Source organism: Limanda limanda, chromosome 10 (genome assembly GCF_963576545.1).
Source record: "Limanda limanda chromosome 10, fLimLim1.1, whole genome shotgun sequence".
NCBI lineage: Eukaryota > Metazoa > Chordata > Actinopteri > Pleuronectiformes > Pleuronectidae > Limanda > Limanda limanda.
Window position 1 is genome coordinate 17,809,052 of NC_083645.1, and position 15,868 is coordinate 17,824,919.

Consider the following 15,868-nt stretch of genomic DNA (forward strand, 5'->3'; position numbering starts at 1 on the left):
TCTCCCCCTCAGACCACATTCTCGATGTCGCCCTCCATGGCAACGAGTCCCAGTATGGCGTTCAGTCCCTATCTGAGCCACATGGGCCCAGGCATGGGCTTGATGCCTGAAATGCTGCCCAGTGCTCCCCTCCTTGTCCCTGGGAGTCCCAGCGGCCTGGCAGCCATGGGCAACGGCACCTCTGCACAAAAACATCTGCGCACAGATAAGCTGGAGGTATGTGGCCTGTGTGCAGTTGTTGTTTTTCTATATTTAGCCAAAGTATGATGAAAAGTAAATGAGGACCCCTGCTCCCTCTGGACCCTGCCAGGTTTGCCGGGAATTTCAGCGCGGTAACTGCACGCGGGGCGAGGGCGACTGCCGCTATGCTCACCCCCTGGAGGCCGGCATGGTGGACTGCAGCGAGAACTCGGTCATAGTCTGCATGGACTACATCAAGGGCCGCTGCAGCCGAGACAAGTGCAAGTACTTCCACCCGCCTGCTCACCTGCAGGCCAGGATCAAGGCTGCACAGCACCAGGCCAGTCAGAACACAATCACCAACACAGGCTTGGTGAGTCCATCGTGGCACAATGACACAGACAAACACCGGAAACCTATTCTCTTTACACCAACAGTCAATGTTGACCGAGGGGTTGAACGCTTTATCAACAGTTTTTGATAAATGGAAACCTTCAGCATAAAAAAACTCAGGTTTAAATAAATACTGTCTCAAATGGTACAAGTCAATATCTGCAGTTAAACACCAGAGGCCTTCCTCCTCTGCACTTGAACATTATTAACTGATGCATTGAAGGATCAGGGTGTTGAAATTTGATAGTGTGTACTCAGGATTCCGTTTTTCCTGCAGCTGTGCTTGAGTAAAGCAAGCTACGAGATTTAAAGTTAACATTGTGAGCAGCTTTAAGATAATCAGGTCAATCTGATGCAGGAAAACAAGAAGCTAAACTACAACCCTAAACTAAAATACAAAAAAAAAGTAGGTAAAGAAATAAAAAAGAAAACGTCAGCTGTTTAAATGCAAAACTATCCCTGTACGTTCTGTTCTGTGTGGTCACGAGGGCTGTCGGCAAATATTCCAAATGTCATTATATAATTCAATTGTAAGGGAATAGCAGCAAATGTGAAAATAAATATTTGATTCTGAAAAGAAAAAAACATCATGAGATCTTGGTCTAAAGACGGTAAATTTGTTAAACCTTATAAGTTGTACACAAACTAAATAAGTAAGAATTAGTCAATAAGCCAATTCAGCATATTCAGGGCACATCGCAAAAATATTGAGCATGGAACTAATAAAGCAAAAGTTTATATTTAAATTGTTCAATAGTTTTAGAACATTATTTTCACAGCCATAGGTAAATCAAGTTGTATAATGAAAAACTTGTTCCTGCATCAGCATGACATCACATCCTACTATTTCATACTGTTTGTTAAAGGTAGTCTTTTTCCCCATACACATGTATTATTTATATTTCGTGTGTGTGTCAAAGGCCTGGTCTTGTCCTCCACTGCAGTGTGAGGTTTCAGCTCTGGGCCCATTAGAGAATGAAATCTTAGTAATCCCATTTCCCCCCCTGGCCTGACCTCTGGGCTGTCCCACTTCACTTTACTGCGTCTTAGATGCTGCAGTGTCCTCTTGTGGTGGGAAATAGAAATGATCTGTGTCAGCTTGATATTGAGTTTAAAGGATACTTGGAGATTTGACTGGATATTAACCCTGAGATCACACCAGATCATTTTACTTCAGGGGAAGTGTTAAATCAGTGTAAGGTCCAGTTTTGTTGCCCAGGATCCAGTGCTGATTATTAATTTCTTCCTCTGGTTCTCCTCCCTTTGCCCAGGCTCTGCCGCCGGGGGTCATGCATCAGCTACCAAAGAGGCAGATTTTAGAGAAGAGCAACGGAACTGCTTCCGCTATCTTCAACCCCAGCATGTTCCACTACCAGCAGGCCCTGGCGAACATGCAGCTGCAGCAACAAGCCTTTATCCCCGCTGGTGAGTCTCCACACACTTCTGCATCCATTCAGTGTGAGCGTATGGAGGAGCTAAACCGTTATGGACTCCTCATACTTGATTAATACGTGTCATGAACCAAAAAACACACAGGTTTTTGGTGTTAAACAACTGGGAGCTATTATGGGATGTGAAGAGTGTGCAGCGGCAGTGGCAACTGTTTGCATGTTTTGTCTGTGAAAGTTTCTTTATCGTGTAACATGCTCAACTTGACCTCTTCTATCATAACATGCTTCTCTTCCTGCTTCTGTCTGCTGTGCTGCTTGCATTCGATTCACTCGGATAACATATGATAAGAGAAGTTGGAGCCATAAACAAAGTTTACTACAAAGATCCATGCATTGCAGGATGCTGGAGATCCTGTTGAAAGTAGCAGCCAGCTGCAATACCACAGAAGATACAACAGAACATAACATGCACATCCAAAACAAGCCAGACTGTTTCTAACCGTATTTAATGTTCTTTGATATGATTTTGACTATTGAATTATTTCCATATGATTGTATATTAAACTGGACAGAATGTTGTTACTTAACAACAGGATATACTTAATTTGAAGGAAGACATTATGGCTGCAAATGTTTAGTATAATAAGTTTCATTAAATGAAATTAGGGCTGAAACCATCCATCTACTAACCGATTTGTCATCTGCAGCATTTGTCATCTGACCGAGAACATAACATATAATCGGTTAATTTACAAAACCTTTCATCAGAATAATAATAATAGAATGGCGTCACTAATGAAACCTTTTCTACACTGAAAGATGTGGATGTGAAAATAATCTCAGAGATACGTAAATCGTGTTAATAAAATTGTTTTTCAAATGCATTTTGTTATTATATATGCAGCACATAATGAAGGGACATTAGTGGGTATCACCACTGAACAGACATTTTTCATTTTATAGGGGCTGTAAAGAAACAGTGGTTTCTCGGTGAAAGGCTTGAAGCCTGTCAGACATGAATTATTGATATTCCACATACTTAAATTTTACAGCTCCTCAGCCAAAACCCCCACACACTGTGTGTTGTGTTCTGAAGAAAGAATATACTGAATACACAGACTTAGTTATTATACACAAGATTTAGATTCTTGTTGCCTGGATATACTTAATACTCACAAGAGCTTCTGCATCATTTCTCTGCATCAGCTTCAAGCAGTGGACTTTTGTGCTGTTATGTATAGCTTGTATTTGTGTCTGTGTGTGTTGGCGCACACACTGTTGCAGCCTCAATGTCACATGTGTTGCCTGCAGGGACCTGAACCTGTTGACTTGTCTTTACCTGCTGCTGCCAGTTACAACATCTTCTTTACCGCTGCTCTTCTTTTCTTTTTCTTGACCTCTCGCTGTTCTCCTTGTCTGCTCTCATTTATTTATTCTTTTCAGCTCACACTGTTTCTATTCATAATGGAACCAGAGCCACTGGCATGTCAGGAACAGTTCTGTATGGTTAGTGAACAGAAGCCTTTACCTAAAAGACGTATTGATCATCTACTGGCAGCATGTTTTGGAAAAGCATGTTTTAGCTGATTATCTTCAAAACAGGTATATTTTGCATATATAAACATGGCATTCCAAGGTTTAATCTCTACTCACTATATCTTTAATTACGGTTAAGTGTTCCTCAAAGTGTTCTCAAATATTCCCTAATATCTGCTGCTCAACTCTTATTCATTATTGTCCGTAAAAGTCACATTATTTTTAACTTGTTAAAACCTTCAGAAATCCTGGATGCAGAGTGAAGGTGAACAAGTGCTGTCTTGATTTATTTCTCTCTAACAAGCCCCAGTTGTCTGTGTGTTGGTTTGCACACAAGCCTGTGCAGAGTAGAAACCAGCCGCTAGTCTACAGTTCTGTAACGTTCATGACATTTTCAAACTGCTCTGGTCTTGAGATTTGTCAATATGGAGGTACATTCATGCCTTTTGTGAGAACCTGCAACAGACTTTTACTATTATTCAGCTGTCAAAGACCATATGACAGACGTTCAGACTGTTTCATTGCATCATGTGTGTGTCATCATGTCTTCCTTTCTGCAGTCACATTATAAAGCAGTTCATGATTTCATTTCAACTCGCTGCATGTGTGACGTGTACGTGTGCCTACATGCTGTACGTGTGTGTGTGTGTGTGCCGGTTTGGCCGCCTGCTCAGGTCGTGGCTCAGGGAAGCAGGACGAGGTCCAAGCAGCCGACAGTCTTGCTTTAAGCCTTCCTCCTGTTTCTTGTAGGACTTATGAAAACCCCGGCCCCGCTGGGAGCGGATAGCCGCTGGGAAAGGAGGGAGTGGAGCAACTGCAGGCAAATCCCCAACCGCTTCCTGTCAGTACCTGGACTGAGTGGTGAGGGGACCCCCCATAGGTTATCCATGTCCACATTATACCTGTACCAGCCCCCTTTAATATCCCAGAGACTAAGCCAAACAGGTCGTAACTGAGTGTAGAGTCATGTTTCTAAGTTTGATACTAAAATATCAGAATAATAACTACTTATTGGGTAATTTACAAAATGTACATGTTTTGTCAGTAAAATCCCTAGTTATTACAGTATGTGTGAACCTGAATGGGTGTTCAGGTTTTGATTACAAATATATTATACTGAAATATTCAAGATCTATTAGAATCAGTTAACTACCCCCCCACTCATACTCACACACAGTGAGAAGGACGATATGGTGTCATTTGTGGCAGCACTGATTAGTTACCGTTGCAAAACTTGAAGGTGGTGATTATTCAGAGTTTCCTTAGGACGTGTTGTCACATTTGTGTGTATCTGAGTGTGTGTGACCACTTCCCCTTTGTGCACTTCATGACTTTGTGTTCTGCATCAGTAAAGCATTTACCACTGCTGCATGCGGAGACTGCGATAGCAACACTCAGCATTTATAAAATAATTTCACTGTTAGTAAATGTGGAAATTAGTATTTTCACTTTTAACGACTATCCGGAAACACACGCTGCCGTCTTCTTCCGACCAAGTCATTTGGAGTCAGTGTCTGCGTATTAACTATCGGGGGATGAAACCTTGGTAGTGAGGTCACACCGATGCATATATATATAGGCCGCTCTCGGCCTATCACGAGTCAGTCTCAGCTGACAGGCATTACGTTTCACTTTGTTTTTAATTTAATTTCAATCAACAAACGAAAAAACAATGCGATGATGCTGAAATGATTGAAACGATCTTTGACGATGTACTTCGACCTTGTTTGGTGTTCCATCCACTAACATGGAGAGAGTAGGGTTTGTGACCTTTGCTGCATCCAGCCACCAGAGGGCGATCGAGACACTTCAGTTTTGGGATCCATCTTTATAAACAGTCTATGATTTGAATGCAAAGTGAAGGTGAAATTTATCTTGCAAAGCCAGTCACTAATTACAAACTATTTTAATCTGCAGATTTCAATCAATGTTATACGAGTATGAGCTAAGTGCTAAAGAAGAGATAAGCCAGTGTCACATTAGAGCTGAGACAGAAAGAGGTTTTGTTGGCTCCCTTCATGCACATGCTCCGTCCATTCAATACAATGATCAGATCCCCCAGTCTGATTGGATTGTATGACTGTGTATTGCCTTGTTTGTTTAAATACCATTTGTTAGTGAACAGTGTTTTTTTGATTTATTTTGTAACTGTTCGGCTAATTAAATGTGTAATTTTCTTTGTCTCTTATTTTGTTTTGCATGTGTCTTGATACTTGTTCAAATTCATCCTGGCAATATCACTTGACTTGTGCCATAACTTTGATCCGACACATTTTGCCATGGTAACCATATCATTCCTGTCCCCCCTCCCTACCTCCCTCCCTCCCTCCCGCCCACATCCTCGTCCTCTGTCTTTCGTCTGACTCGCCTGAATAAAAGTTCCCATGATGCACGGTGCCACCACCTCCAATGTTTCGTCGGCGTCGACCCCAGTCACCAATGTTCCTTTCGCTGAATCTGCCGCCTCAAATCAGGTTTGCTCCTTCATTTCAGTTTTCTTTTCTTTTAGCTTCGCAGGCTCTGAGTCTCTTTCCGTCAGGTTAAAGAATCTGCCGCGAGTAGAGTCGCACATTTCATCTGTCGTCACCTTTTAGTCTGTTGTGAGCAAATGAAAACAGAATTTCGGGGGGGAATCCTAACATATAAAACTTTTTTCATCTCAATGTCTTTGTTTGCCATTGAACCATATCATTACTCAGTGTCTGTCCCAATATATGGACATACAGTATATAGTGTGTCACGTGTAAGCACTGCTCTCACTGAAATACAGTACTATTATAATATTTTCTTCAGTATTTCGAAAAAACAACTATATGCAGTTTTTAAATTCTGTTGACTTTCAGATATGACTTTCCTCCAGTGACAGCTGTGCTTTGGACTGTTTATTAAATTAAATTCACTTCATCGCAGCTCAGAAGCAATAATACGATTTTAGCTTTTTTTTTGTGATACGTCACGGTGATTGATTATTTGAGGAGCAGAAAGAACATGTGCAGCCACCAAAATCTAATTCAGACTAAATTATGTTATGTATTTGCTTAAATACAATGTTAATAGTAGCCTTCAAAAGATGAAGTGTGTCATATAAAGTTTGTATACACTGTTATATACAGTGATAGGTCACTTTGTGCTTATTACATTGTATTTACATTATATCTTTTGCACGGACCATTGTGATGTTGAAACAATATATTGCGGTTAACATATAAAGTTAAAGTTAAATGTTTTCTGCTGGCTTCTTCAGTCGACCAGCGATCCATGAAAACATCCTCGGTGCCGACTCGACCGTATGCTTTGGTCATGATATTAATAACAAATGTTTAGGCTGAACATTTGAATACTGGCTTTACATCATAAATTTGTTTACACTAACTTCAGCGTATAAAATAACCTCCTGACCGACATGTAAAGATGTTTGTGTCCCTCCCTGCCCTCTCTCTCTCCCTTTCCAGTAGAAAACTCAGAGCTTCTGACCTCTGATCCAGTGGAGCTCCAATGCGTTCCCATGGAAACCCATTTCTGTCCCGTCCCCAAACTGCTGATGGCAGCTCCAGTGGCACTAAACTCAGTAAGCCTTTCCCGAAACACCAATTAAAGCCCCTGAAACATGTGCAGTACCGGGGCGGCCATCTTTCTGAATGCAGCTGAACACGTGCCTCCCCCACACTGCACACGACTGAGTGACAATGTGACACCTCTTATGTTCTGACAGTAGGAAAGCTGCGATGGTTCACGCAACACAAGCCCGGACATACTACTGTTGCTTTAAAGCAGCCATCCTGATGCATACTGACCCGACCAGGCAGAGCAATAGAGCTGCCTCGTTGTTACAGCCATACATGCCCACACCTTAAACGTGCAGCAGACATGTGCACACAAACACACACACACACACACACACACACACACACACACATACACTTGTACGACTAAAAAGCCCTTTATGGGTTGAAGCCATGATATGTGGCGACCCAACACATTTGACTGTTCCAAAGTGTGAAACTCTGAAAAGTTGATTCTGGTTCAAGTATCTCGTGTGAAACGGCCGCTGGTCTGCAACCAGTACAGATTGTCATAAAGAAGGAGTGTTTCATGTCATGTCATGTTTACGTTTCAAGATGGCCACAAATGTGACACTGGTGTCAGTCGTTGTTCATTTGTTTGTGCCTTTTGGTTTTTAGCAGCTCAGCTGCAGAGGAGACGTAGTTTCCCACAGGATACACTGAAATACACAAATACACTGAAAGATGTTATTATGGCTAATCAAAGGCAAAATATGTCATAAAAAAAAATCTGTATCAAACTATAGTCCCTTTTAATTCCTCCAGTAATTACATTGATCACCACTTTGAATTGTTTTATAAATATTAATATGATTTGAATCTGCGTTTCATAGTCAGTATCTGGTGCTTACTGGATATTGGAAGCAAATTAAAAAAAAATTATTACTTACTTTTATTTAAAATTCCTTAAAAAAACTATAAATTACATAACATTTCTGGAAAGACACAAACTGCCTTAAAGCAGCTGAGGTGATGTTCGCTATGTGGAAGCCTGTCTCCGTATAACTGAAAGTTTCACATCAGACATCTCAACTCACTACTACTCTTGAATTTGAGTGAATTCTCTGGAATAGGTCCGTGGTTGTGTCCTGTCAGTAATTGCTCATGATTGAAATATGGTTTGTTTGTCCTTTTTTCACCGTGATTTTTCACCCGAACATGGTGTAAAAAAAAGAGAGAATCTACAAACGCAGTCAATTTCACCTTCTGTTTAAGCTACGAGCCTTGGACTTAAATCCGGATTCCCTGAAACAGAAACAAAGTTATATTTATGAGGGTCAGATCTGAGACGTTTTAATTGGTACTTCGTAAACTTTTAAACCTGATGTCAGAGGAGGAAGCTGGATCTGTTTCCTGATGTTGTGCCTAGTCTGTGTGCCAAGTGGTGGTATATGCAAGGTGATGCCCCCGTTAAATGCAATACCTGAATAACTCCTCCTACTAAACGTCTCCCCTCGCCAGTGCGGATCTGTCTTTTAAACAGGCAGTTTGTCTAAGTGTCTCCTCTCATGGATCGAATGAGTGGCACAAGATTTTTATGTTTCACGGCTCTTCAGGGAGAAAGCTTAGAACTTGAAAATATCCTGTCTGACTTTAAATTGTGTCGTCTTTTCTACTGATGTGTCCTGTTCGTCTTAAGTCGCCAGACTCTAAATATTACAGCGACAGTTAGTAACCAGGACTGAGTTGTGGCGGAGTTAGAAGATGGAGGAATGAGAAGGAAATCACCCCTTTGAAAAAAGAAATTTACGAACTAGTTGGATTTCTGGTTTTCAAACGTCTGTGATGAATTGCTCTGATGGCATGTGAAATTGAACATAACGGCTTCGGGAACTGGGCTGAAATATCTTTTATCCAAATTCAAACGTGCCTCTTTAAAGTCTCCTCAAACCACTGCTGTCAATACACTGTAGGAACAGACCAGTGCTCAAAGATAGATGTGTTATTTGGTACATTATTATTACGGTGAATCATATCTGTACTAGTTTCTTCTCTGAGACAGCTGTGCTGTCCTATTGTTAATGTAAAGTAAATAAATCAGTGTATTGTGTGCATTGTAAAGTGTGTTGAGACAATGAATCGCCGAAATGGTTTGTTGTAAATGCTGCAGATAATACCACATTTCCCACTGAACATCATTAATTTAAAATATTGTCATTGTGTCGTGAATGTATCTAAAGCAAAAACTATTCATGCTCCTTTAAAAGACAGGCATGTTGAAATGTAATGATTCACTATATATAGGCTATTTCTTAGGTCACAAAGGTACCATGCTGATAGTGTGTAAAGACATAAAAAGTATGTGTATTGTTCTATAGATTTATATTTAATGTCAGTGGGTGATGTGACTACTTTTAGAAATATCTTTCACTCTCAGTAAAGGTAGAGCTGAATTGTTGTTTTTGAAGTACAAATGTAAACCATACAGGTACATTACAGTCAGTTCTTGTACCCCAAACGTGGAAAATACCCAAAGTGCCCAAAATGCACCAATTAACAATGATGTAACCGTTGGGCAAATTTGAGACAATTAGCATGTTACTCTTTTTTTCCTGCAGTATTTTTACCTTTTCTCGTGGTTTGGATTGAACAGTTCTCCTTGGTGCTGCGGCCCTTGTTTAGGGAATAAGGAAGTGTAGACAGACCAGCCAGTGGGAGATGCTCGTGCAGCAACAGGGACGTAATCATTCACTGGCTTCACATCCGTGTCAATTATGTTCAATGAGGCAAGTTGGAACCCTTGATAATAACAATATCCCCTCTGTCTATCTATGAGGAAATCAATACTGCTCTCCTGTTTATGAGTTTTATTTGATTAGCTTGGCACAAACCTGGAGGCAGGGGGAAACAACTAGAATGAGATCATTGCGTCTTTCGTTCATTTCGTAGAGTTGTGTTCTTTAACTATTTCTTGACCAACAAGAGCAAGAGCAAAATCTGGAATCTCTGGAAAACATCAGTACGAAGAATTGTGACCACGTGGACATTTTTATCAGTTACAAAATCAAATACTAAATATATAAAAGTATTTTTAAATGGCTTCAAACCCAGTCTGGCATTTTTGTTTCACACTTTCTTGTTATTTATTGACCAACATTCTACATCGTTGAAGATCAATGTAAAGTATAAAACATCTCTGCAATGAACTAAAGCATTGTTTTCCCTTGTTTCCAGTCTTTATGGTTCTAACTTCAAAATACCAAACAGACATGAGAGTGATATTAATCTACTCATCTAATTCTACAAAAAGAAGGTGAATATGTGTAGTATTTGTTTAAACATTTACATTTCATTCACATGTGGATCACATTCCACTGGACAACAGGTGTCACAGGAATAGGGATACTTAAATGATATCATATGCTTATTAACTGGGATATATATTCTCAATACGACTATTTGATGGATAAAAATAAAAATTTCATTTGTAGAATTTTTATATAATAATTAATTGACTTTCCAAGAAAATTCATGAATGCATATTTTTACTGCACAACTGATGTTTTAACTCTTTTTCTGTGACTCGTGTTGTCCTCCATATAAAAGCAGTACCTAGCCTGTTATATGTCTGGTAACATACATCTGTAAAATACTTTTTGTCACAGACATATACTGTACTTCTCCTTTAACTCTGTATTCAAGGGTTTAGCAGCTAATTTTAGTGAAAAACTTTCTCCCCTGCTCATGAAATTGAGGATTAGAATGTCCCAGAAAATGTTCTCAATCTTGCGGTTTAGAGAGTTTAGATTTGTCCAGCCGAGGAAGCCCCTCCTTCTAGCCTTTATCTCATCCCCCCTTTCACATAATTTTGCCTTGACTGAAAAAACAAACAAATACTTGATGAATAAGTTGTGGCCCTTGAGGGCTTCGAACTTTGAAGTACATTAAGACGTATGTATTGATGCACAAGAGTGTGTTAGTTAGTGGATCTGCAGTGTGGCATGAGAAACATTTTACTTCTTTCCTTTCTCTAATTCTCATGTACATGATTTTCTCAAATGCAAAAGGATCTGATCACTGGGTGCAGTGACCTGATCCTTTAGCGTGTGTAATTCAGCCTACTTTTGTTTCCTAGGGCACAGACAAAGGGCCTTATTTCTTGATCACTGTATAAAGATATGATAGCTGTGTATCAAAATGACTTGTATTAATGGTAAGTTAAGCTTTTTTTTTTAAATCTAACTTAAAACAAATACACAGCATGAAATAAAAGAAAACTCATTTATACATAGTTAATAATTTGTGTAGACCAACACGAAAAAAGAGACAATATAAAAATCATTTGTATACAATGATGGAGTCATTGTAAACGGTAATAGTTTTGGTTGCTGTGGCATCAAAATGACAACATGGCTACCTTTCTATTATCCTAATTGTGAATTTTTTCACATTAATTGAAATAACGTACATCACTAACTTATTCAAGAAGGGAATGTCTAATTAGTTTGTCTTGTTATTGCGACGTGATGAAACATTTTATATGGAAATCTTCGTAATATCCAAAGGTCCTTAGGGGAGATCAGGTGTTTATTTTGTTGTATTCATTTGACCTTAATTGTTTTCTCTTTTTTGTTGTTCTTGAACATGTTATTTTTGAGAAATAAGAATGGACTTAAACACCTTTCTGTCAGAGAGGTGAAGAGGCTTTTGGACTAAGTGAAAGATTTTCATCTTTTTCTGTCAAATCCAACTAATCGGTTCACTTCCTGCCTGCAGCGTGGACAACTCTCCTCTCTTTGTGGAGGTTTGAGGTTTTATCAGTGAATTCTGTTTCAGTTTCGGCCCAGAACCTGGTCCAGAAGTCTCTTCCTGCCCAGCTGTGCTGGGTGATGACGATCCTTACTGAGGTGTACCTGAATGTGTGATGTTCACCTTGTTTGCACTTATGTACATAACTATGTCAAAATACTCAAAATTTATTTTGAATAAATATAGAGAAAAGAGTTGATTAAAAAAAATCTAATCAGTGTATTGTTAATGATATGTCTATCATTTTATTACAGTATAAAAATATCACTTTGAGGGATCTGCCCTTTGTTTGTTTGTTTGCTGGAGCCCTGTTCTAATCCAAGCATGACGTTGCCTCGCTCTAAACCATGAATGGGCTGCGGTTTTAAAAAAGCTTTTTCAGTTCGTTTCTGGTTCCAACCTGACATCCAACAATAGAGATGGATTAGAAGAAACAGTCCCTCTGGAATAATTACAACAAACTAACACTAACACCTGGTTGTTATATGCTCATCGTGATTACACAAACGCAGGCGCTTTCCTCTAAAGCAGCAAAATAAAGCACAGGGTAGCTCCACCTGAAAACAGCTGGGAAACAAGAGGAGCAGATATGAGTCAGACTCTAGGGAGAGAAGAACATGAGATGTGTTTTAAATCCACTTACATTTCTGTCATTTTGTGAAATGGGTTATTGTTTTCCCCCTTGTTGTCATTATCCAAAACAACAATAAATCTGAGTTCTCCTGCGGATTTACGTCACAATCGCAAACAACCTGTTTTTGCGATGTTATTCTTGGAGCAGCAGCGTCCTTGCGTAACTCTGTTCCTGCAGATTTAGACATTCACTGCTCTCCAATTGCTCTCAAAGCCAGCGATTTTGTTGCCATGGCACTTGTCCTAGCGGTGGACAGACTGAGTCATCCTGGTGAATCGGTTCACAGCCCCTCGGACTGTTGTTGAATATTGACTTTTAAGTGTCTGCTCACAGAGACGGCTCTCTGTATGACGTGTACCCAAACCTCACCAAAGGTTCTCTGCTGTGACTAACCAGCAGCCATCATCACTGCAGTGCCAACGCACAGTATGGGGGAGAAGTACATACTGTGGGTTTCCAGTCACCAATAAGGGAATACGATTGTGATTTAATTTGCGAAATGTATTTATTGTTATTTCAAAGGTTCAGTTGTAATTGTGCCTTTATTGTGCAAACTGCAGTTTTCCTTTTACATTTGAATTGACTTGAAATATCACAAGTGTTGACTGTGTTTAGAACTCATTTGTAATCTGTTGGTGAGTCGCATCACATTGGGTACAGTCGCAGACGGAAAGGCAACCCCCGGACGGTGAAGAGAGCCAAAGACTGTTCAGGACTAAGCCATATGAAAAACTCTCTCTGACACTCTAGGACAGACTTGAAGGTGATGGCCGTTTCTCTCGCTTCTCTCTTCTTTTTTCTTTTTGTTGCTTGTGTTGCTTGTATGTGCTGCTGTGCTACATGCCAATTTAATTTGCAGTGTATCGCTATTAAGAGTAAGTTACTGTGCCTATGATGAGTTCTGCGATTTCTGTTTGACCTTTAATAAAAACATAATTGTGATCCTCCCTCAGTGTGTGTTGTTTATTTTGTATGAAAATTTTTTGAATAAACCTGAGTATCCTTGTATTATCAGTTAACAGTGTTAAGATTATGACCTTAACAAATCCCCCAACACAAACAAAAATGGTTTATTTCTCAGTCATAATTGTATGTAAATGGGAATATTATAAATTTCAAAGTGGGATTTTTAATAGTAATTGGATTAAAAAACACCTGCCTCTCTGATTCAAAATCTCAAGAGGGGGGCAGTTATAACTGCACAATACTGTCATCATTTTGCATTATTATCATTATGAATAGATTATTCCAGTTGGCTGAATAATTTATTAGAAAGACTACGGTAATCCCAACTAAGTGTAGGGGCCAGAGCATAATGGCTTTACATCCTTGTTTTAATATGCTGAATGTAAACAAAGCATAAAAACAAAGACATAGATTTTTCAGTTTATTTGAAAACCCCCAAAGCTTCACAGTTAATTACTTCTTACTCCAGTAGGTTGAGAAAAGAGTCTAATCTGCAGGCTTTCCTTAATTCGTTGTACCCCCTTCACTCCTAATGACCCCAAAGCCCCCAATACAAGTCTGCATTTGTTGATTGAGTGCGTCTCCCAAACATTTGCACATCCCACTATAACTTAATTATTTTATTGAGGTACTAGAAGGTACACTGCACGATAGATTTATTGTGCCAGATCAAGTTCAAAGCTAATTTTCCTTTGTAGCCTTTCTTTGGAGTGGTCTGCTGGGGAAGCAACAATTCAACTGTTGACAGGAAGAGTATGGATAGACTGCCCCCCCCCCCTGCAGGACACCATCACAGCACTGGGCAGCTCCCTCAGCAACAGACTGGTGGGACAGACCTGAGCTGTATTTATTGGATGTATTTATGCATGGAGGACAGAAACTGCCAACATTTAAAAACATTTATAAATGAATAATCAACTTGAAGATGTATAAATAAAGTCAAAGTTCAGGAGGCCGGAGGTTTGATTTGATTTATGAGTAATGAGTGACCCTTACTCCTTGTGCTAGTTGATTTGTCATTTATTTGATCACCGAATATAAACTAGAAGGTTTTGCATGAATTTTCAGAATTGTATTACATTAAATGTGTCCCACACTGTGATTCTTTTAAGGCGTCAGAAGCCAAGGTTGGAAACTACTGGGTTATTCTCTAACAATAGGTTTTTAAAGCATGTTAAATCATCCAGTATCTAAAATCCAAAAATATAAAAGTAACTTTTAAGTAAGGCTGTCAAATATATGTAGTAAAGTAGAAAATACAATGGTTTTCTCTAATCTGTAACGTTATTATAGGATTGGCCTAGTTGGTAGAGTGGTTGTTCTTCAATTAGAAGGGTGGCGGTTTAATCCCCACTCTGGCAAGATACTGGAACCCTAAAATTGGCAGGACTTTAACCAGCAATTAATTTGACAATAATTTACACTGTAAATTTTAAAACAATTTTTTTTTTATAAATTAAAAATATTAAATCAAAATGAAAAAAAAAATATATATATAATTTAAATCCTGCGCAGAAGCGGACTGCGCAGCATTAAGTTTATTTTTTTTTCCTTTTTTAAAAGTATTTTTTGTTTATTTATTTATTATTGTTTTTACGCCAAACTAATTCCCAACATTATAGTGAAGCCTTAATAATAAGAATTATTATTATTATTCACATTATCATCATTGTTGATATTATTATTATCATCATGTACAGGGTATTTTCAGTGCCCAGGCAAACAGTGTCTGCACTTCACATTTCTACAGCAGTGAGAGTTATTAAGTTGCAAATCCATCCAAAAAATGTAATAATATCAATAAATAACCACAAAGAAATAAGAATAAAATTGAAGATGATTGTCTGATTTATGTTTTCTGTTTGTTTTTTGTTAAAAAAAAAATTAAGAAAACACTTTGAATCTGTAGACTACTGCCTTATAGTCTTATTATTGCCATTTGATGGCAATTGCTCATATACTGTAAGCCTAAATAAGTATATTTATTATTTTGAACAAAGGTTAAATGTTATTTCACAAGTTTCAAAAAGTGCCCCCAAATCTTTTCAAGTGCCCCTGGATTTCAGTTAGTGGGGGCAAAAATTGCCCCCCTGCAAAATATGTAAATTTTACACTTTATATATTAGTTCTATTAAAAAGACATAAATGCAATCAGTACAAGAAGACAGACTCCTACTAATGCTGACCACAGAATCATTGCCTCGGTAAGAATCCCTCAACCAATCATTTGTCATTTCTAACCTATTTTTTAAGCTGGTGAAAAAAAAATTATTATTCTTGATTTTATATTTGTTGCAACGTTTGTTTAAAAAATAAAATGCATCCACGTGTATTACAGCAACCTGCTTGCAGAGCTCTCCCACTGTTTACCCAGAAGTATTTATATAGAATATATATATAGGGGGTTTTATTCTGAAAAACGGCCTAAGCGGAAGTCTTGTCCTGGTTAGCGGAAG

General features: G+C 38.8%; 1 protein-coding gene across 3 annotated transcripts in view; it reads left to right on the forward strand.

Moving 5' to 3' along the window:
* mbnl3 (muscleblind-like splicing regulator 3) overlaps positions 1–13,393 on the forward strand; it is a 28,663-nt gene extending 15,270 nt beyond the window's left edge. The window contains exons 5-11 of one of the 3 annotated variants that reach the window (XR_009680788.1): positions 13–216; positions 311–553; positions 1,845–1,998; positions 4,251–4,361; positions 5,880–5,974; positions 6,953–7,068; positions 10,238–13,393. Coding sequence is in view for 2 of the 3 variants with exons in the window: in XM_061079957.1 (XP_060935940.1) it covers positions 13–216; positions 311–553; positions 1,845–1,998; positions 4,251–4,361; positions 5,880–5,974; positions 6,953–6,955 (810 nt within the window). In the remaining variant the exon portion in view is untranslated. Of the gene's footprint in view, positions 1–12; positions 217–310; positions 554–1,844; positions 1,999–4,250; positions 4,362–5,879; positions 5,975–6,952 lie in introns of all 3 variants that reach the window. The other 2 variants (XM_061079957.1, XM_061079959.1) reach the window with 2 other exon arrangements.
* Positions 13,394–15,868: the final 2,475 nt, after the last annotated feature.